The sequence below is a fragment of the Necator americanus genome, chromosome X (assembly GCF_031761385.1).
Source record: "Necator americanus strain Aroian chromosome X, whole genome shotgun sequence".
NCBI lineage: Eukaryota > Metazoa > Nematoda > Chromadorea > Rhabditida > Ancylostomatidae > Necator > Necator americanus.
The window spans coordinates 29,490,964-29,511,265 of NC_087376.1; the positions used below are offsets into that span (position 1 = coordinate 29,490,964).

Genomic DNA, 20,302 nt, shown 5'->3' on the forward strand with positions numbered 1-20,302 from the left:
TACCCTGGCGGAAGGGTCACTCAACCGCGTACTTTTTTCTGAGGACTGTATATTACTTTTTTCTCTTAGTAGCTTTATATATGCTATATCTTTATATATATATATATATTTATATATTAGGACTAAGACTAATGCTTAGGTTTCAGGGCCCCTACTAACCTATCTACATCTAGGAATAAGAGCGCGGTTCAGTGCTCCCGAAACGACATTTTACCCCGGATAATTTGCAGTAGCTGAAGGCGATAACGTTATCGTGAACTCTAGAGTCAATATTAGATAGAACGTAAACTGCTGAGTTCTGGAGGGTTCGATGTGCTCCTGACAATGTATAATAGTCAGGGGAATAGATAAGAAATCAAAACAACTGACGAGAAGCACAATCATCATAGATGTTCAGTGAACACATCTAGTGAGTCATATTAAAATATTGTCGAGTATGTAGATGTCCTTTATTCAAACATTGAGACATATTCAACATTAGGTGCATATTTGTGTGAATGTAGTAGATAGAAACTGAAAAAAAGCGATGTGTGCATCAGCGATCGTTGCTCTGTTCATGTAATACCTTGATGATGTTTCATGGAAAAGTTAACGACGTCAAAGCGGAATGTCAGTCTGAAACAACACATAGTTTCAGAAATTTGTGTATTAATACTTGTACTTCTAATTTCTTTGGCACGTTGAAAATATTTCGCATGTGTTCTCGTAAAAAAAAACTAGCCAAGGTTACCACTACCTATGGTGTATGATGAGTCTAGTACGCATGCCATCGCTAGAACCGGAGCAGTGAGAGGATATAGTCGGCGACGAACAGCTTCGCTTAGGTAGCTGCCCCCCCCCCCCCTTGCCCATTTTCTTCGTAAGACGCACACTCCCTCTTTCCGTCGCAGCGTTCGAAAATGCATAACGTACATCAACTCAGGCTTATTCTGCTCGAACTATGTGTAGGAGTTCTCCAAACACTTAATTCAGTAACTAGAGATGTGATAGGGAGGAAAGAGGAGAACTTATTAAACACCCTCATGTACCATGACCATGATGCCTGTTGAGATGCCTTACAAGTGTAATGCTGGATTGAGGTACCTGTAAAGAAACAAGGTTGCAGTCTCTCTCTCAGATGAATACGTACTGAAAAGCGCTTCCAAAGTTTTCATTACGGGCTCGTTGCTGGAAGAAGGTATGGTTTGTTTCTGTCTCCTATAATGTACAAGAAGTAATCCGTAGGTAGCTCAGGAAACTTTTATTCTCGGGTTTTTCATCGCGAACATTGAATCCATTATTTTTGTTTGCATATTTGTTCGTGATTTACTACCACATAATCACATCATATAATAAAATTACTTATGAACAGGTACACAGTCTCGTTTGCCGTCCAACGATGAAGCTGAAACGCCGTCGTTTCTCGTATCTTACCCGTAAACACACAACATCCGCCTTAGCGATACGCGTGTATAAGCATATGGTAACGATTTTTCCTACTTTTCTGTGTACCAGGCTTACTTTCGCAAGTTTCTATGTTTTTCTCTTGCTGGAGAGGGGATTCGAAGGAGTTGAGGAGATAAAAAAGTAGTGATTGTTTGTTCCTGTTCCAGCTTTCTGTTTTGGATGCGAAATCTGATCGAACTTTAACTGGTAGTGACACTGATTTGAGAGATCAGAGTGTGAACGCTGAATTAAACGAGCAGAATTTTTTCGACAATTCTGGTTTTGTCTACCAAGACGAGCTACTCGACGATATTGACTCTCGTTACATTAGCAATCTATTCTTCGATACTGAGACTCACTATAACAATACTCCATTTTACCACTCTGACCCACATTATATTGACCCCAGGTGAGCTTTTTTCTGTTATCTTCGTTGTTTAATGTTTGCATTGTCTTCAATGTGAGATGTTTTCCTCACAGCATGGCATTCATAACCCCTATCGATATTCCCACGCTTATCAAAGATTTTCAACGGATCGTCGTAGAACTTAAAGAAAGCGACAGGGTATTGCCAATAATAGATCGAATAAATCTGGTATTGTTGTGAAAGTTCAAATGTTAAGATTAATCATTCACTTGCCTACGCCCATCGCGTCGCGGATATTATCCAAAGAAGAAGCGGTGATACACCTCTGGTTCGACTTACATTTTCGTATTTCTGTCTTCGAATACATGTTCTTGACGTTTTAGCGACATATCCCCGGTCAAGATTTTGAAACCGAACATAAGGAGAATAGGAATAGACAGGTAAGGTTGTGTTCTTTTGAAAACGCGCTCCTCTTCCCGGGTTTGTTGAAGTTGAGTCTTCAGCTCCGCGACTTGGACACTGAAAACCGACAGCTTCGTCAACTGTATGAAGACGCTCAGTGGACCCTGCATCTTGTCATGGAGTCGCATAGAAGGGAGTTGGAATCTCACTTTGGTCATGATAACGCTTTGTCTCTCCCTTCGGAGAGACAAAATGATGCTGAAACAGTAAGCATTCTCTTTACCCTCACTTTTGTTTTGTATTGAAGTCTTATATTTCCACTGAGTAGTTACGATACACTCTCCGAGCACTTCATAATACCACGCAAACGTTTCTCTTGTAAAGTTTAAGTACTGGAGTAAAGCTCTTACAGCTGTTACTTCTCCGATTTTCATGCCTGTTTCTCACTCCTCCATTCGTTTCTACGCAATATTGTTAAACCCTGGGCTTTCTATTATTCAAACTGAATAACTTCGTTGTAAAAAAGTTACAAGTTAATCTTTAGTAGTGCTAAGTTGTATTTGTTGAGGTCACGAAAGTAGTGGCTGCCCTCGAAGCGGTACGGTGGAGTGAAGATCGGATTGAGATTGGGGAGGGACCCTTGCTAGCACCATTCTTCCTTGCAGTTTGCGGTGGTCCTACCTCGATTCCGACCGCCTTTTCCACTGCGCCGTTTTATGCGCAACTGCTTACACAGTTGTACCGTGCTTCATGTCGTTTTGATCCTACTGTAGATGGGACCACTAGTTTTGCGTCTACCGTAATCACAGTTACATATCTAGTGGAAAGTTCACGGCTATATTGACGGCTTCCGGTTTCCAGATAAGGACAACTTATGCCTAGCAATAATACAGCGTATCATTAGCATTCGATGAAAACAACTGAAGGTATCCTAAGTTTTAAGGTAGGTATCCTATCAGATAACTCGCTGTTTGCATCCTAAGGATTATAGACGGGTCAAAACACGAAGCATGGTGAAGTTGCGTAGACGGTTGCGCTCGGGGCGTCGCGGTGGAGATGGCAGTTGGAATCGAGGTGGGACCATTTGCGAACTGCAGCAATGAACGGTGGTAGCAGGGGTCCTCACTCGATCTTAACCGCTGCGCTCCACCGCACCGCTTCTAGCGCAACCGTTCGCGCAACTACACCGTGCCTCATGTTGTTCTGACTCTACCATACCTTCCATTATATGCAGTTTGTGTACGAAAAGGAGTCCTCACTTCCCTAAGCAATCCTTAAGCATATAGAAAATAAGCACAGGATTTAAAGATGTTGGCTTTATGGACGAAAATTGTCTTCCAATGTATCACATTTCGAGTTTGTCCTGATATCTATTAAACTGCATAATTTTTTAAAAATTAATGATGTGTAACTGATTAAGCGTAAGCAACTGACAAACATTAGCAATTTCAGAACAACATCAGACAAAAATTCTATCAGAATGCTGCACTTATGGCCAGGGGTGTGAACGAGGTGCTTCAGCATGAAAAACGGATGAACGAGGCGTTTGCTCAAGTAAGGCAATTTCTTTTTCTCGGGGTTTTTTGTAGGTCTCGTTCCACTTATTGTTTCAAATGTCATTTTTTTTAGAGGATAAGAGAACTAGAGGTGGAAAATGAGGTCCTTAGATGTGTATTGGAAAGCCGACCTGGAGTGGATGTTGATGCAGTTATTGATCGTCTGGAGCACAGGTACATAGCGAACACAAACTTTGTTCCTCATAAATGTTCCGTTTGCATGCGATTTTTTCTTCTTTCGTTGTTTTTTTTTTCTAAATTAGCTGACCCATTGTGCGTTTCTGATGGAACACGACTCGACTTGAAAGAGCGTTTTGAAAATTACCTTGGCTATGTTTTGTAGAAGTATTGCTCTACAAAATTCCTGGATTACTATTTTCAGATATCCCAACTTTTTTTTGAAATTTAGATAGGACAAAGATGGGGAAATTCACATTTTTTTCCTGTGTTTCATTTACATAAACGTACGTATATTTCTATATATATATATATATATATATATATATATATATATATATATATATATATATATATATATATATATATATATATATATATATATATGTATATATATATAAAGAAACTTTTAAGTGTCTGGGTTTTGTCCCATTGCACAAATATTTCGGTCCAATAAGGAATAGCACTCTCGAGATCCTATTATCGTCTTTGTGGAGCAGGTGCTCTCTTTTCGGTTTTTTCATCGAGATGTTGTACCACTATCGACTCGTATCCTTTTTTCAATCCCCTCTTCATTCTTCTCTACTCTTCTGCTTTTCCTACTTACGACCTCCTTTAGGCAACTACACTGTGCACCGAAAATCCTAACGCATGCTCGACCCTGTACAGGTGCAACGCATTTGCTCTGTTATCAAATAAGCAGAATGCTTCTAAGTTAAATGAAACGAATAATTGGCATAATTCTTCTTTTTTTCTAAATCTGAAATCTATCCACTCATGCACAGAATGCTGCTGTCTTCAACTGGATCGTTGGGCGACATTTCCACAAACTCATCGGCTGACTTTGAGTATCACGATAACCAGGACGTAAATGCGACACCCGTGAAGAAAAAATCTAAATCTAGTTTCGCGACAAGCGCTGATGTTAAGTAGTCATTGTTTGTCATTTGTATTTTTTTCTAATAATTCCTTTATTTGAAGCGATTCGTCTACTTATTATTTCATGTTGGCTTCTCATTTTCCTTATTTTACTTGTGTTTCGTTTCTCAGCTTACCATTTACTCGGAAATATACTTTTTTCTTGCTAGATTAAGTGGATGTGCTTTCGGAGGCTTACGGTTAAGTGACAATGCGTGAAGTATATTTGATCGACATTGTCTTTTCTGTCTCTTGTTGCGACTATGGGTCCATCGATAAAGTGTTGAATACAAACGGTTGGTAGTTGATGCAGATGAGATTACTGTTCTGAGTGCTTTTTTATGAACAGCACAAATTGAAAAGGTTGAGGCTTCTTTCTTAGAAACAACACAGTTACAAGCGTGATGTGTTTAATGTGTTTAGTACAAAGTGATTTTGTGCACTTATGACCATGGATATCGAATGCATTCTCCGCGCAGTCGCTTACGGAACTGTACGGAGCTTCAGCTCGTTTTTACTCTGCTCTGATAGGCGGTATTTGTCCATCATTGTTACACCAAGCCTAATTCCAAACGACTGTTGAATTGTGTTTAATAATTAACAGATTCTCTATTCGTTTTAGCTAATAATAGACGGCAGTCAATCAGAACTCAAACTCACTCAAACTACTCTGTCAATATAGAATCCAATTGTTTAATCCAGCTAACAAACGTTTAATTGAGAACATCGCCTAGAAAACTCGAGCACTGAGCATTCAAAATTTGTGGTGGTTGGGAAGAATGGTGGAGAGTCAATTTATTGGTCTTTTGCGAAGAAAGTCAGGAGTTCCTCGACATCCTTCTTGCTACCTAAGTAAAGAGTAGAGCGCTGATGGATATCCTCCGGAACGACGTCGAGAATACGCTTCTGAAGTGGTCATCAAAAGCAGACATAATAAAATTCGAAGGAAAAAGAGGGGAACAAGCACTTTGCCATTGGTAGCTATTCCTCCAGCTTGCTCGACAATAAACGCCATTGGCGCACACTCATAGAGAAGACGAAGCTAAAGAAAGCAAGTGAAGAATATTAAGACGGGATCATCCTACAAATCCCCTCAACTTTTCCTGTTGGGGCATCTTTAGTGGGCGAATAGAGGAATATCCCTCCATTAAGAATTGTACGATGGATGTCTGCAACCATGGACCCAACGTAACGGTGCCCCATAATCTTCTTACCAGCCTGGAATAACGAGAAACTAGTCTATATTAAAGCTAAAGAGATAAATGGGGGTATTTCTACAGAACCTCTGGGAACTTCCTTGTGCGAACGTACTCACTCAAACCTTTTGACCAATACCTTGCATATCCCTCATTAATGCTATAAATCTTGCCTTTCTCCGGAACACGCATCTTTGGATGAGTAAGAATGAATTCTCCAATACTCTGACAACAATCGCGATATAAAAAAATACAAGGATGAAGAAGAAATTGCTCACTGGATCAAGCATAAATCCGTTGACTCCATGGCCAGTACTAAGGACGACAATCGTTGCCGAACCATAGAGGCAGTAGCCAGCTGCTACCATTGCCCTCAAATAAAACTAACAATGACGTTGCTGCCTACATAGGAAGACTACGATAATAGAAACTCACTTTCCTGGTTGCATAAAATCATCCTTTGTAGCAGGTCCCTCAGTGATTTTTCTCCATATTCCAAAGATTGTACCTGCATTTCAGAAATCTCATAATTTCATTATAATTGAGATGTTCCATTGATAATATACAATATTTTTAACTTTGAAGATCAAGATACTCAGAGGAAAATCACCTTAAACTAGTAGAAATCATGAACAAAAACCTGCTTAATTGAGGATAATAGCCTGCTCTTGAAGGTACTTAAAGTCATTTTGAATTTCAAGCAAATCCTCACAACATGATCTACTCCAAAGGCCACATGCGTAGTGTTCACGTAAACTCTACGTAATTGTAATCAGTTTCTACTTAAATCTGATATCTTGGCGAATTTAGAATATTTTGAGAACTTTTTGTACATTTTTCAGCATTGTAAATATCCATTTCATCAAATAAGAACAACGAAATGTGGTAACCTATCGAAACCAAGCAGTCAATATTAGAAGATCCATCAAGTGGATCGAAAGTCACCACGTATTTCCCTCGTTTTGCATCTTCAACTTCGATAATCTAAAAAGGCAATAATTCAATATTAAGTTGCCAGATTTGAGAGTCAGCATTAAAGGCAGTCTATCGCGAATTTTAGAATGTTGGGATCTCACAACAAATAAATAGGAGTAGAACCCTAGTTCACGAATAAGCTGACTTTGAACACGCTCAACCTTCAGTAGTAGTACAGAAAAAAAGCGTGTGAAACAACCTTGGTTGCACCGATGTAATCAACGATGCAGCTTATTACGGATAGTAGAACAGCGACAACCTGCAACTCGTCCGCGATTTTGCAGAGTGGGGCTACTGGCTGTCGTTTGAGTTACATTAGTTGGACGATGACGGAATCGCTTCGGTTCAATCGCGTAAAAAGTTGCATCGTAGGAGGGAGCGGTGCAACCAAAGCTGTTTCTCACGTCTTTTCCTGGATTAGTAGGTAGAATTGAGCGCGAACATGCTCATACTCGTCAACTATATGTCAAGAATGGAACACTGTAAATTTTGTAATATGCCGCCGTTAAATTTTACAAGAAAAAATCTATCCTACTTGCTCATTCTCCTCAGATACCATTCCACTGCAGGCGTAGGAAGAAGTAATCATGTTAATCATTAGTTCATTACTAAGTACATCCAGTTTCTTAACCTTAAATGAAACAGTCATCATAATTATAAGCTGTTGTGCATAAGTTGTTTTCTTGACAACAATAAAGCTAACCTCTTCTCCTTGGACATTAATGTTACCGGCGATACCATAAAGATTAGCCAAACCAGCTTTCCGCACAGCACTAGAGATCGCCTGCAAAACAAAGTGGTCCCGATTCAAATATTATACAAATCAACAGAGTGGTTATTAGAAAAAAATCATCACAAAAACCTTACATATCAACCTTGCTAGTCGTTGATCATTTTTTCAAGATTCATCAACTATTTTTCCCCCACGTAATTGGTTAAATCCTATCCAGTTCATTCAATTACCTCAATTTTCTTTCACCATATTTTGGCTTGGTTAGGATATTGTTTTACCAGTGCCGTATCCATTTCAGTTCGTATATACTCTTTTAGGAAGTTGCAACCGCCTAAAACCTAACCCGAGACAAACTCGATCATTTCAGAGTTGATTACTGAACCTCAAAACCGCTAAGAAACTTTAAGGGCATGAGCCTCAATTTTGAAGCTTACCAACGAAATATTCCAGGACACTACATACAAAAGTACCTGTTCTCCTGGAATACGAAATAGTCCAGGAAAACACTATATATATTCTTAGAAATACACAGAAATCAAATTGTAAAAATTTCGGCACTATTAATGAGCTCTAATTAAGAGGCGTTTAGAGGCTCATTGATCTCACAACTACAATTCCAGCTGTTAAATTATTGTACCTTGAAGGCTGTAAGGAGGGAAGTGAGCAGATGGGTCAGATCACCCGTAGCTTTCGGATATCGACGTTGTTCGGCTAAAACGAAACGCTGTAAAGTCATAGAATCCGTTTCGATTCCATAGGCTTCCCTCGACATCTTCTTCTCTGAAAATTTACCAATCCATTAATCGCATAGACTAGAGATTATCCAGAAAACTTGAACAGTAAGGAACCAAGACGCGGAAACAAAAAAAAAACGAAGGAATTACGGGGAAAATGTAGTTAGGGGGAGGGGGGCTCTCAACTGCGCCCTTATTTCTGGGAGCTCTATTTTCCTTTTTTCTAGCTTTAAAAACTTTAGCTTACATGTCATAGATCCACTAAGACTAATGCCTAGGTCTTTAGGGTTCCGATTGATCTAGTTATTTACTTCAATAAATAAGGGCGCAGTTATGTGCCCCTACCCCCACACTACATTTATCCTACGGGAACTACGAGTTAAGGGGTTAGAGGTCCTCATTCACTACCAAAATAGGAAATAAAACAAAAGTATCACTGGAAATCAAAGCAGAACCAGAATTCCACAGATACATGGAATGCCAAGCAAAGAAAACAATGAAAAATTCGAGAGCGCTGCTACTGATATGCAAATGAGGCGCAGATCAAGGCGCTAATCGATCAAACGGCTAGTTGTCAGTTGAAGCGTAGGAGTGTTTTTTTTTGAAATATGGTGTCATTAGGTATTCGTACCTTAATTCTGTGTATTTCATGTATTTATTTGTCTTGTACTGTTAGTAAGTAACGTTTAAGCTATAGCCGTGAAAAACTGAACAGCAAACTCTGTCCATAGATCCGCACCAACGCTTGTAACGCAGGGTTAAAGTATTTTCGAAGATTCGTAAAATCCCTACCCAAATTTCTTATTTGATCAGAATGTAGACAGGAAAACTGTAATAACTTGGTATAATTCCAGATTTTCTTGGACTTTCTAGCATCACGGTTTAACCCTAATTATCATCCTGTATTCTGACCATCGTATCGTCCAGAAAATGGCGCCTCACATGATGTAAAACGCTGCCACCCGTGGGAAAATATGCCAGCAAAAACGCTACAAATCTTGAATAGAATAATGGAAATTACACTTCACTCCAGAACATTCCAGAAAATCCTTTTTTTAATTTAATTTTTTTTTTTTTTTTATTTTTTTTTTTTAAAAAAATTTTTATATTTATTTTTTTTTTTTTTTTTTTTTTTTTTATAATAAAAAAATTTTTTTTAAAAATTTTAATTTAAAAAAAAAAAATATAAAAATTTCTTTTAATAAAAAAAAAAAAAAAAAAAAAACCCTAAAAAAAAAAAACCAATCTTCTTTTGCCCCCCAATTTGTGAACCAGCAATACGTTTGAATTTAAATAACTATTTGATGACGAAGAGTTACTTTTAAAAATAGAAATTTTTGATATGGCTTTTTTTTTCTTAGAACGAATCATTGCGTCATAACAACAAAATTACTCAAGTCATCTCGTTCGGTCTACCTCAGTTTGTGACTACTAAAACCGAACATTTCCAAAGTGGTTAATAGGGAAAAAGGCATAACCTAACGAATCTGACGCTGATTAGTTGAGTTGCGTCGATTACTCAAAAAAAGTTTCCCCCCCCCCCTTTTTTAAAAAAAAAATTTTTGTGGTTTTTTAAAAGGTTTCCCCCCAAAATTTGGGGGGGTACGGATTTCGTGGAGAATTCGTATACGGGATAGTAGATTATGGAGAGGGGTGTAGTTCCGTCCATTTCTTGCTAATTGGGGTAAAAAACACCTCGGAAGATGCTGCGTGTGCACACGGCTGCCGCGCTCGAATCGAACTCGTTGTAGAAAAGAGCGCGCCGGAACGCTCGAAGCCGTGCCATTCCGTACCACCTCAGATTCGTGGGGTGATGCTTTTAAACTCTTGAACATCACAACACCTTTTCTCTGCAACGAAATTTATGGACGTAATTCTTAGAGTTTTACGTAATTGCTTGTTGGATATAGTCAGTGTTATACCAGTAAAACTTGTGAAGATATTGGCCAGAGAAGAATTATAAATTACAATTTCTTAGTTTTTTTTTTCAGATCTGTAAGAAAAAGTTACACCACCTTTGAAAAACTTCAGTAAAAATATTTCGAAAGAGAATGCGATTAGCTTGTGATTTCTGAATGCGCTAAACAAAATTTTCAATCCAGCTGTATAATCAAAGCGTTATTCGCTTTTACTGCTTTGTAGAATTGAAGATGAACATGCTCATATAGGTTTGTATGCTCTCCTTAATATACAATTGAATGTAACCTGTCCTATGGGGTATTTCATATACTTTCACATAATTTTTGACGCTAGCTCTATGACAGATGCCTGCCTATCAAGTGGGTAGCGCTGGTTCGGTTGCGGAAAGTTTTACGTTTTTAATAAGTATTTTATTTTTTGTGAAACACTGGAAATCATACACACATATACGGACTAAACGCATTATTATATAGCATGATAGTACTTTCAAGAAAATTGAAAATGGCCTGAGATATGGCTTTTTCGTAATCCGCATTCGACAGTTAAGAACGGTCTCTGCATTCACGTGACGTTCTTTTGGGCGCCGAAGCAAAAGTCGATTGGAGCACAGTTGAGTGGCCTACCTCTTCACTACATTTTACCTTACAAGAACTGCTCAAATAAAGTCTAACCATGAAATGACCATTTCATTTTATCAGTAGAAATCAACTGCGTTCAGGAAGTGTCAAGAAACAACGAACATAATGAACAGAACCCTGTATCTTCAACGTTTCCTGTGGCAAGGCCACTTTTCTTTCCTTTTCGATGTGTGATCTTTCAAATATCTGTATGTTGAGAGTGAATGAGTGCTCCCGAATTACTACCTTAGGAAGAGTGAAAATGTTCAAGTTTCAGAAAAAAATAAACAATTTCTCACAAGCATCAAACTGAATCGCTTTATTTCAAAATAAAACAGTCCTTATGTCATGTTGCAACATTCTATCACAGCGAGCCTATCACTCCTTATATTTCTCAAAGTATGACAGTAATTCTTCTACATCAAGTTTACTACCCAAATAAATAATGCCACGTTCATGGATGTCGGTGGGAACATGGTCGAGGACTGGTCGCTAAAACGAGTAAGTTTTAAGAAATAATCTAGGGAGATCTTCAAATTTGGTGACGTAGGAACTGAAATTATGGGTTCAAGAATGTGCTGACCTCTCCGGTGGTCGCTATTCCTCCTGCTTGTTCGATAAGGAAAGCCATTGGGGCGCACTCGTAAAGATAACGAAGCTGAAAAATAATTGGTTATTAGTATCAACCGGATGCTCAAATCCCTGAATAAACCTACCTTCCCTTTAGGAGCATCCGCAGTTGCTGGATAAAGGAAAATACCACCATTCAAAAGTGTACGGTGTACGTCAGCAACCATCGATCCAACATATCGTTGGGCCATTCCTTTCTTGCCTGGCTGAAATTTCGCATATGATCACCATTTTTGGAGTTGTGACTGCATTTACGGCTCAAACTCCAGTATTTTATGAGTTTTCAAATTTAAATCAAGGTTTCAAATCAACAGCTAAAGTCAGTAAATGCGACTCCTGAGTCCCAGCATACGAGTCTGATTGGTACCTTTGCCTTCTTGGTCCCCTGCTTTTACTAAGTGCAATCAGGGATTTTAGTGTACACTCTAGGCACGTACGAGGAATACTACTTGCGCATTTATGCGACGGAAGTTACTCGGACTATTAATAATATCGGAATATAGATATTGTTTAAAAAATTGCTGTCTTCAAAGACACCGCGAAAGCCCAGCCCACATAGGTGAAACATCCGGGAGGTGAGTGGAATCTTTGGTAAGTCCTTCAGCAGGCGAGACACGAAGTTTCGTAAGCTCTGGAACACTGACAAATGGATGAATTCTGTGCGCTAGATCCAGAAAGCTGTAGATCCAGAAATCTGGGTAGAGCTTTATTCAAGAATGACACGCCTCGGCGAAGTTCCAGGTAACAGCAGGCGTCAGGCGAAAATATCACCTTACCGATTAGAGACAGCATATAATGAAACTGCTGTAATATGGAAAACTTAGAGTTTGAGGTAGGGATTACGAATATGAGTGTGGCGCCGTTCAATTTCTTCTAATCATCCTGAAAACGATGTGGAGACGGTGTTTGTTCGTTTACGTCAGAACGTGTCCCTTTGTAGATGCTTCGGTCTCACCTGCAGCCTCTTTACTGGTTATACTTGAATAGGTTAGTGAGCCGACCTAATTGATCTTCGACGCTCGCACGTAGACGCGAAGCGTGCACAAGGGTGGAGCATTGCAATGATTTCGTAGGAAAGAACGCCGCCTTTCACGTTGCTTTTTTTACGAAGATTAGGGAGAACTGAGCGAAGCCACGGTGCTTTCCGTAATCTAAAACCTAACTTAGCGGGTTTTCTGGAGTTCCCATACGTCATTCTAATGATGTGCTACTTTTAGGTCAAGGAAGACATGTGCGACTCCTAATCCCTGCGTCCATGAAGATAAATTGGACATACTTCAAGAGGATTCCACCTCGTTAACCTCTGCATATGTATTTTATTTGAATTGAACGAGTTCTAACATTTTTCAAGAAGTCCTGGGAAAATAACATCATCATATCTCAAGAAATGGGTTTTGTTTCTGGTCTTCGTCTCACCAAATAATTATACGGTACGGTTTTGTATGGTATAAACGTAAAGTATTTTATTTTCAGCGAAACAATATCAAATAAAAGCTAAATATGGTCTAATAAGTAGTTAAAAAGTAGTTGTTTTAAAAAAAGTAAAACAGCCAGATAAAATACCTCTCACCTCAGGGAACTTTCTGCTATGAACGTATTCAGTCAATGCTTTTGGCCAATGTTTAGCGTAACCCTCATTGATACTGTAGTACTTTCCTTTTTCAGGCATTTTCATTTTCGGATTAGTTAGAATGAACTCTCCGATACTCTGAAAAGAAGCGATATTGTCACCGAATTTATTAATCAAATGAAAAAAAAAATACAGGATCAAGCATGAATCCGTTCACACCACGTCCAGTACTAAGCACAACCATTGTTGCGGATCCATACAAGCAGTAACCAGCTGCTACCATTGCTCTGAAGTTTACTCTTTACTAGTTACTTATTACTATTATAACAGCAGCTTACCTTCCTGATTGTAATAGATCTGCTTTTGTCACTGGTCCATCAGTGTGTTTCTTCCAAATCCCGAAAATTGTGCCTGTAGAAGAAACGTATAACAAAATGTTTATTTGCTGTGAGTTAAATAAAGGTTTGGATTAAAATAAAAAACAAATGTAAATAAATAAATTACCAATGGACACCAAGCAGTCAATATTGGATGAACCATCGAGAGGATCGAATGTGACAATGTATTTTCCTTGTTTTCCTTCATCCACTTCGATAACCTGGAGAGAAAATTTAGTTCCAGACCATAAATTATAAGATTTTTTCTGTTCTTTGCATATCTATTGGTTTTTAATCATTTAAAATATAAACTATTTATTATCCCGTTTCTGTACTGAGATTCTGGATCTATACAGACCACCATTTTTACCTCAACGTACCTCAACGGAAATTTTTACCTCTTTCAAAGTTCATTTGATTTATGCGCCTTGATTACCTTACATTAAAAAAAGAAACGGATGCAAGTAAAGAGACCTACGTCGTCGTTTTCCTCGGAAACCATGGCACAGCTAGTGTAAGAGGAGCGGATCATGTTAATCATAAGCTCATTGCTTAGAACATCAAGCTTTTTCACCTAAAATAGATTATTTAAATCTAAAATGATTATGGTTCATAGTTTTCAAAGAATTGAACCTCTTCTCCTTGTACGTTTGTGTTTCCGGCGATACCGTATAGTCGAGCTAGTCCAGCTTTTCGTACAGAACTTGTGATAGCCTTAAATCGAAATTATGGTTATTTTAAAACTAGGTGAGATTTCCAATGACTTCTATCTGCCGTGAAATTACAATGATGAAGGGAGATGGTCGTATAAAAATAAAAAAAATGAAAAAAAAAATAAAATACGTGGCTAACAAGATAAAATTTGTAAAATGATACAAACCTTGAAAGCTGTAAGGAGTGAAGTGAGAAGATGTGTGAGGTCACCGGAAGCCGACGGATGTTTTCTTTGTTCATGCAGTACGAACCTCTGCAGGGTCATAGCATTCGTCTCGATGCCATACGTGTTCGAGGTTTCGTTCATTGTAACTCTACGCTGATCTTGAAAAAATTAATTTCTTAAAGGCTTCATTTCAAAACGGAAGCACGATAATAAGTTTTTCGAGTTTGTCGCTTTTTTTTTGAATGTCTTCAACTTGAAAACAAATTCCACGAATTTTTTGCGAAAATACGTTTACATCATGCAACTGAAAGGAGTACATTGCTAGTCTCTTCTAAATTTTTCGGAAAATTTTTATCCTCTTCTGTCCCACGAATGAAAATGATCGGGTCAAGATCATACTCTCCCCAATCAGCTAAGTAAATCTCAACATTAATTCTTTTTTAAGAAAGAGAGAATCGTTTGAAAAAATGAAAATGAACAGTTCATCGGATCGAAAGTATTTGTGTTAAGCAAAATCATGGAGATCTCTATTCTATATCTATCTGCCAGAAAAAAAATTTATTTGCTACACAGAAGTAAAAAGAATCTGTCAGCTGTTGCGAATGAAGTCTTTGCGCAAGAACAAAAAATATCAGAATAACACAATACAAAACATTAATTTTAGTAACGACGAAATGGGATGAAGAACGAAAGAAAAATGAAGAAGAGAATGAACACCTGACAGAAAAATCAATAAGTGATTTTCTGCACACAAACTCCTCTGATCTGATTTAGCTGTTCAAGGATCTACAAAAATAGCATCCATAGTGAAATTTTACTAAAATCTTAGCTCATCTCTTGGTTCCTAGTACGTTTTCTTTAGTAAAATTCCTTTATTTAGATATTTTTGTAGACGGAGGAAGATTCATTGCGGTGGGCTCGAGAGACCCTTGTAAACAAGTTGAAAACAAAATAAACACGGCAGGCGAGATGAAAGGTTGGGATGTATTTTTACAGCGAGTCCTTATTTTCCTTAAATATTTTCGCGATTATTTTTTTTTCACAGCCATTCTATAGTGATTGTTCTAAAGCAATCTATGGATATTTACTAATAGTTGTAAAGTTGAAAAATAGCATATGACGACATGTTTTTGCAGAATAAACAGTCTGTTTTTTTTTTCTTTTGAAATAACAGGAATAGAAATGACAATCAACAACGGGTCGGCTGTTATCACGAGGTCATCATTGTTCAGCGTTCCACAACAAAGTGCAGCTGGCAGTCGATATTTGTCCGAACAAAAGGTGGAGCTCACAACAACATCCCACACGGATGCTTTGAACATTCGACCGACTGAATCATTCGCTGTCAAAGGTTTCCGTTATTACAACAAAATATTTTACTGTTCAAGCTTTCTTATCAGTAATGTGGGAACAAGTTGAAATCAATGTAGAATTAAGATAACAGCGCTAAGAAAACCACTGATAATTCTTAGCAATAAATTCTCTTTGGTATCGTTTTGCGGAGCAGTGTTATAAAGCCAGAAAAAGTACGGAAAGTAAAAGTTAATCTATTTTTAATCGAAAAACAAGAGTTTCAAGTTTTTTTTTGAAAAAAAAATAAACGATCAATTCTGCTTTAATTCTGAGGAAATTAAGCACTATAAAAAATTTCTATAACATTTACTGCTCTCACTAAAAAAAGTTTACAGCTTTTACGGGATTATTTGGAATGGAATTTAAAATAAGATTAATTACTAAAGCAAAGGACAGATCATATAATATTGTATAGTCGCTAAAAAAAATACGATTTAAGAGTAGACATGGGAAATTCAAAGTTCAAAAAAGGGTAATTTACTCCTTTCCAGATATAAAGCAATATTATCAGCTGCAGACATCCAGATTTCTAGCAAAAAAAATCCGAAAAAAAACTCTGCTAAGACCACTGTCCATTCGGGCAGGCGGACGAGAAACGGCAAAAGTGGCTGGGATGTTTACTGCCTCCTGTGTACCCGATCGATGCTCGACCTTCCGTCGTAACGAAATGCGATCAGCGAAGGATTTCATAGCTTCGATATTTATGATTATAATAAAATTCACTAACATAATTTCAGTAATAAAAGTATGGGAATTCTTCCTCGTGCAAATAGTAGCCACTGGAATGTTAAACTAAGAAAATTCCTGGAGAAATCATCAGATTATAAATATTTGCCCTTTGTAAAGATCGCAGATATAAAAAATTGAGGAGTCAGCAAGTTTAAACAGCAACCCTTTTACTTTTATATCTATGATCATATATCCTCCAACGTTTCCCAACTATGATCAAAATAATCGATTTTTCGTATGATTCGCGTGGACAACAATATATTGGACGCTCTTGAGCGAAGCCCTGCACTTGATTTAGGAAAAATTGAAGCTCAGTATTTTTCTTCGAGTGTTTTTTGTTTTTTCAAAGGTTACCATCATATCTTAGTGAGAAAAACTCCAGTAATTAAGCGCACTTGAAACTACTGAATTTAATTGAGAAAAATTGTCATACAAAATGTTCCTATTATTTGAATATTAATTTATGATCATCAAATTCCTGGAGCAATGCGATTATGAGTTATATTCAATCGAATAAACATCATTTAGCAATCTTTTTGAACAAATGAATGTTAGAAGCCCATTCTTTGCAACTGCAGATTTTTCTGGTTACATCAACACTTTTATAAGCAACTATCTTGGTAAAGGTAGATCCGCTCTTAACGCAACGTAAAAAAAAACGCGATTATTTGTAAATCCGCTGGTGTTATCAGAACTGCTAACTTTCTACAAAAGTTTCTTCCTCTTTTCCTCAGTCAGGCAGCTGTTATCATTCTGTTAATGACAGATGATTTTTGTGTGATTTACTACCACCTCATAAAGTATCATAAAGATTTTTCTTTATTTTTCTTCTTGTAATAAAATTAGCTAGCTCTAACTTCTGTAGGCCTCTTACGAACCTGGTGATCCGCGTTCCTGAATTACCGCAGAGTCCTACAAAATACATAGAGGACCACATTAGATTGAACTTCAAGGAAATTCTCGAAATGTAATATAATGAGGGGCTCAAATCGTAAAGTTCTGAACCAGAATTATTCTTCGTCTTATTTCCTTGCAGTTTTAGGAGCTGTGCTGAGCTAAGCATGTGAAGGGAAATATTGAATATTTTTTTGTTGTTTTCGTAAATATAGGAGACTTTAATCTGCACGTTTAGAAGGAAAAATTGTGAAGGCGTCACGTGCTCGAAAGGTTTTTTGAAATAAACCAAAAAAGTTAGTGGAAGTAATCATCCAGTTATTGTATCAGTAAAAGTGATGGTTGTTTTCGACTTTGTCTCAAAGGTTGAAGATGAACAACACTGTAACCTGGAATAAAAATGAACTGTTGGATGTGTTACGTGACCGTAGTTTGTTGAACGAAAAGTGAAAACAAATGAGATAGTCTTTTAATCTTTGTTTCGAACAAACTTCAAGGTAATATTTTTCAATTTTTTTTTGTACAGCATCGTGCTAAACACAATCCTTAAGAATACGCTCAACTGACCCTTCCTTGAACACGTACTGTCATGATTCCCCTTAAAGATTAGATCAATTCTACATTGATGAGGATTATTATTATGAAAATTATTTCAGATGTTTTATCTATTTTATCCTATTATATCTATTTTCGATAAAGCTAGAATTCTTTACTTGAAAATTTTTAGAAATTCTTAGGCAATGTTACTCTTTTGTATTCTTATCTGAAGACCTCCTTTAGAGGTTTTTAAGTAAAACGAAGTCTTATAAACAGTGGTCTCTGAATCTCATTGAAGAATTTCACTGAAGAGAAATTTTTGCACACGAGAAATTTAGGTCCGATCGACTTCAAGTAAACGCTGGACGATTTGTTGTGAGTGAAGTGGATCAAATTCTTGATAATTATTAGATAAATAGTTAGTAGCTCCATAACTGGATATCATTAATTGTCAGTAATAAAATTACCCTCTAAACTATACCGAGGTTTAATAAGAAGGACCTTCTCACTAAAGCTGATATCTGGAAACCAATTTTCTATTTTTTAAATGTTCCAAGAATGCATTTCTTCAGAGATACACACATTTTTAAGCTTACTTTAGCGACAAGAATTGGAAACACTCTCATTATCTACTATCTAAGGATGAGAATGAAGACTTGTTCGTGGAAATAACTCCCGACCTCCAGGAGGATCAGAATATCGCTAATACAATACACACTTAATCCTACTTTATTGTCCACGGACAACAGAAATATTATGTGGGGTAAGTTATCGTACTTTTTGACCGTAGTTATTGACAGTGATTTAATAATTAATCTAAAATTACTAGTTAAGCTAATTAAGCTATAAAAACTACTCACTAGGCTAGTAATCTAATTAGGCTATAAATTAGAAAATGCAATTTTCTGGCAGGTATGTGGTTTATTTGTTATTTACCACTGCTTACTGTAGCGGGGACAAAGCCCATATCCACACTTGTGAAAACAGCGACATGCTGTCTTGAGCAAATGGTCAAACAGACCTATTGACAGATCTATGATGAGGGCACATATCTGTCTAGTAAGTGGGACCTGGGACCTTTAACTCGAAGCTAAGCAAGTTTTTAGTAATTTCAAGTAATTAGTAACTAAAAACGTACTATTGAAGCACCTATCTTTTATTATTTCTTACTATTTCTGTATTTAGAAATTCTAAGTCGGCGAAACGTTTCAGGATACATCCAGGGCTACGAACAGGTCACTATCTTTTATCTGGCTCCATTATCGCATTTACTAGGTACAACTAACTAATAGAACAGAAATTTTTGTTTCACTTCACCTTCCTAGTTTTGCTTAGTCAGAAATTTATTAAAATGAGCATAAAGTTAATTCGCAGGATGTTTTTGACTCATCTGGATTCGTAGATGTGAGTGATCTCTTGATTTACTACCGTATTGTTTCACTCTAAGATGTCCATAATTTAAAATCTAATTGATTCAACTTGTAAGCGCATTATTGAACTCATCGATTATTGTTGTACTCGAAGAAAAACTTTCATGGAAGATCAAATATTAGTGATTGAATCTGATGTGTATTAAAATCTTCTTTTATAAAATTTCTAAAATATGACCCACCAAATAATTGTTCCTCATCACTATCCACGTTGTTAGCCATAGCCCTGTTGAAAATAGTGTTATCCTGAAAAAAGAGATGTTTTGGAATAGAAATAGAAGTCCCCTTGCACTCTATCACGACTATACAATTTAGTACTGCACAGTACAACTTCAATCAATTACTTGAGGCAATGAAAAAAAAGAGATTAGCTCTCCAGGATATTGCTTTGTGCCTATCACTGACAAACACAACTAAGGATAACGTTAACCTTATAAAGGCTGTTCCTTCTCCAGAATTATCACATTACTCTTTACAATAGAACACAAAGTCTTTTTTCTTGTCAATCAGTGAAATTTATTGTTAGCTGATAGTGTAACAGTACTTTGATGCAGATACTCATCCAGGAAAAATGACGGCTAACAATGAATATATATAGTAAGAGTGTCATGAACAGAATTAGTGTACGGTAACACTTTCACCTACGGCAATATAACCGATTCCGGTGGTCATATTTACATCCTGAAAGCTTGATATCATCCTGACTGGAAAAAGGACAGATTAACACCTTGTCTAAGTTTAGCTTAACCAAAAATTTATCTAAATTTACCTACTACCAATTTTCTCGCATAACTTAAAGCATAAGCTGTGATGAAAAGCCGACAAGAGTGAAAAAGGTGAAAAACAGTCAAGAGGAAATATGCAGAAGTGGTCAAAGAAGAA

The 20,302-nt window shown here is 37.2% G+C and overlaps 2 protein-coding genes across 4 annotated transcripts; one reads left to right on the forward strand and one right to left on the reverse strand.

Moving 5' to 3' along the window:
- Positions 1 to 1,378: 1,378 nt before the first annotated feature.
- On the forward strand, positions 1,379 to 4,860 carry RB195_025862 (uncharacterized protein; the record flags this gene model as incomplete). The annotated part of the gene is made up of 9 exons (XM_013454050.2): positions 1,379 to 1,462; positions 1,593 to 1,834; positions 1,906 to 1,990; positions 2,049 to 2,120; positions 2,176 to 2,232; positions 2,296 to 2,460; positions 3,647 to 3,748; positions 3,824 to 3,924; positions 4,713 to 4,860. 9 exons carry the CDS (start codon positions 1,379 to 1,381, stop codon positions 4,858 to 4,860), a joined length of 1,056 nt encoding a protein of 351 aa, XP_013309504.2.
- A 780-nt stretch (positions 4,861 to 5,640) lies between these two features.
- RB195_025863 (uncharacterized protein) lies at positions 5,641 to 20,119 on the reverse strand (the record flags this gene model as incomplete). Of its 3 annotated transcripts, XM_064214185.1 has the most annotated exons (21): positions 5,641 to 5,751; positions 5,813 to 5,887; positions 5,944 to 6,063; positions 6,129 to 6,266; positions 6,320 to 6,413; positions 6,477 to 6,549; positions 6,932 to 7,025; positions 7,552 to 7,647; positions 7,720 to 7,800; positions 8,387 to 8,529; positions 11,455 to 11,512; positions 11,604 to 11,678; positions 11,737 to 11,856; positions 13,221 to 13,358; positions 13,414 to 13,507; positions 13,559 to 13,631; positions 13,725 to 13,818; positions 14,076 to 14,171; positions 14,231 to 14,311; positions 14,478 to 14,635; positions 19,603 to 19,642. In XM_064214185.1, 21 exons carry the CDS (start codon positions 19,640 to 19,642, stop codon positions 5,641 to 5,643), a joined length of 2,052 nt encoding a protein of 683 aa, XP_064070064.1. The 3 variants fall into 3 exon arrangements, with proteins under 3 accessions (XP_064070064.1, XP_064070065.1, XP_064070066.1); XM_064214184.1 differs by lacking the exons at positions 5,641 to 5,751; positions 5,813 to 5,887; positions 5,944 to 6,063; ... (5 more) ...; positions 7,720 to 7,800; positions 8,387 to 8,529 and adding an exon at positions 20,066 to 20,119 and having other exon boundaries at positions 11,399 to 11,512; positions 19,603 to 19,666; XM_064214183.1 differs by lacking the exons at positions 11,455 to 11,512; positions 11,604 to 11,678; positions 11,737 to 11,856; ... (6 more) ...; positions 14,478 to 14,635; positions 19,603 to 19,642 and having other exon boundaries at positions 8,387 to 8,521.
- Between the last annotated feature and the right edge of the window lie 183 nt (positions 20,120 to 20,302).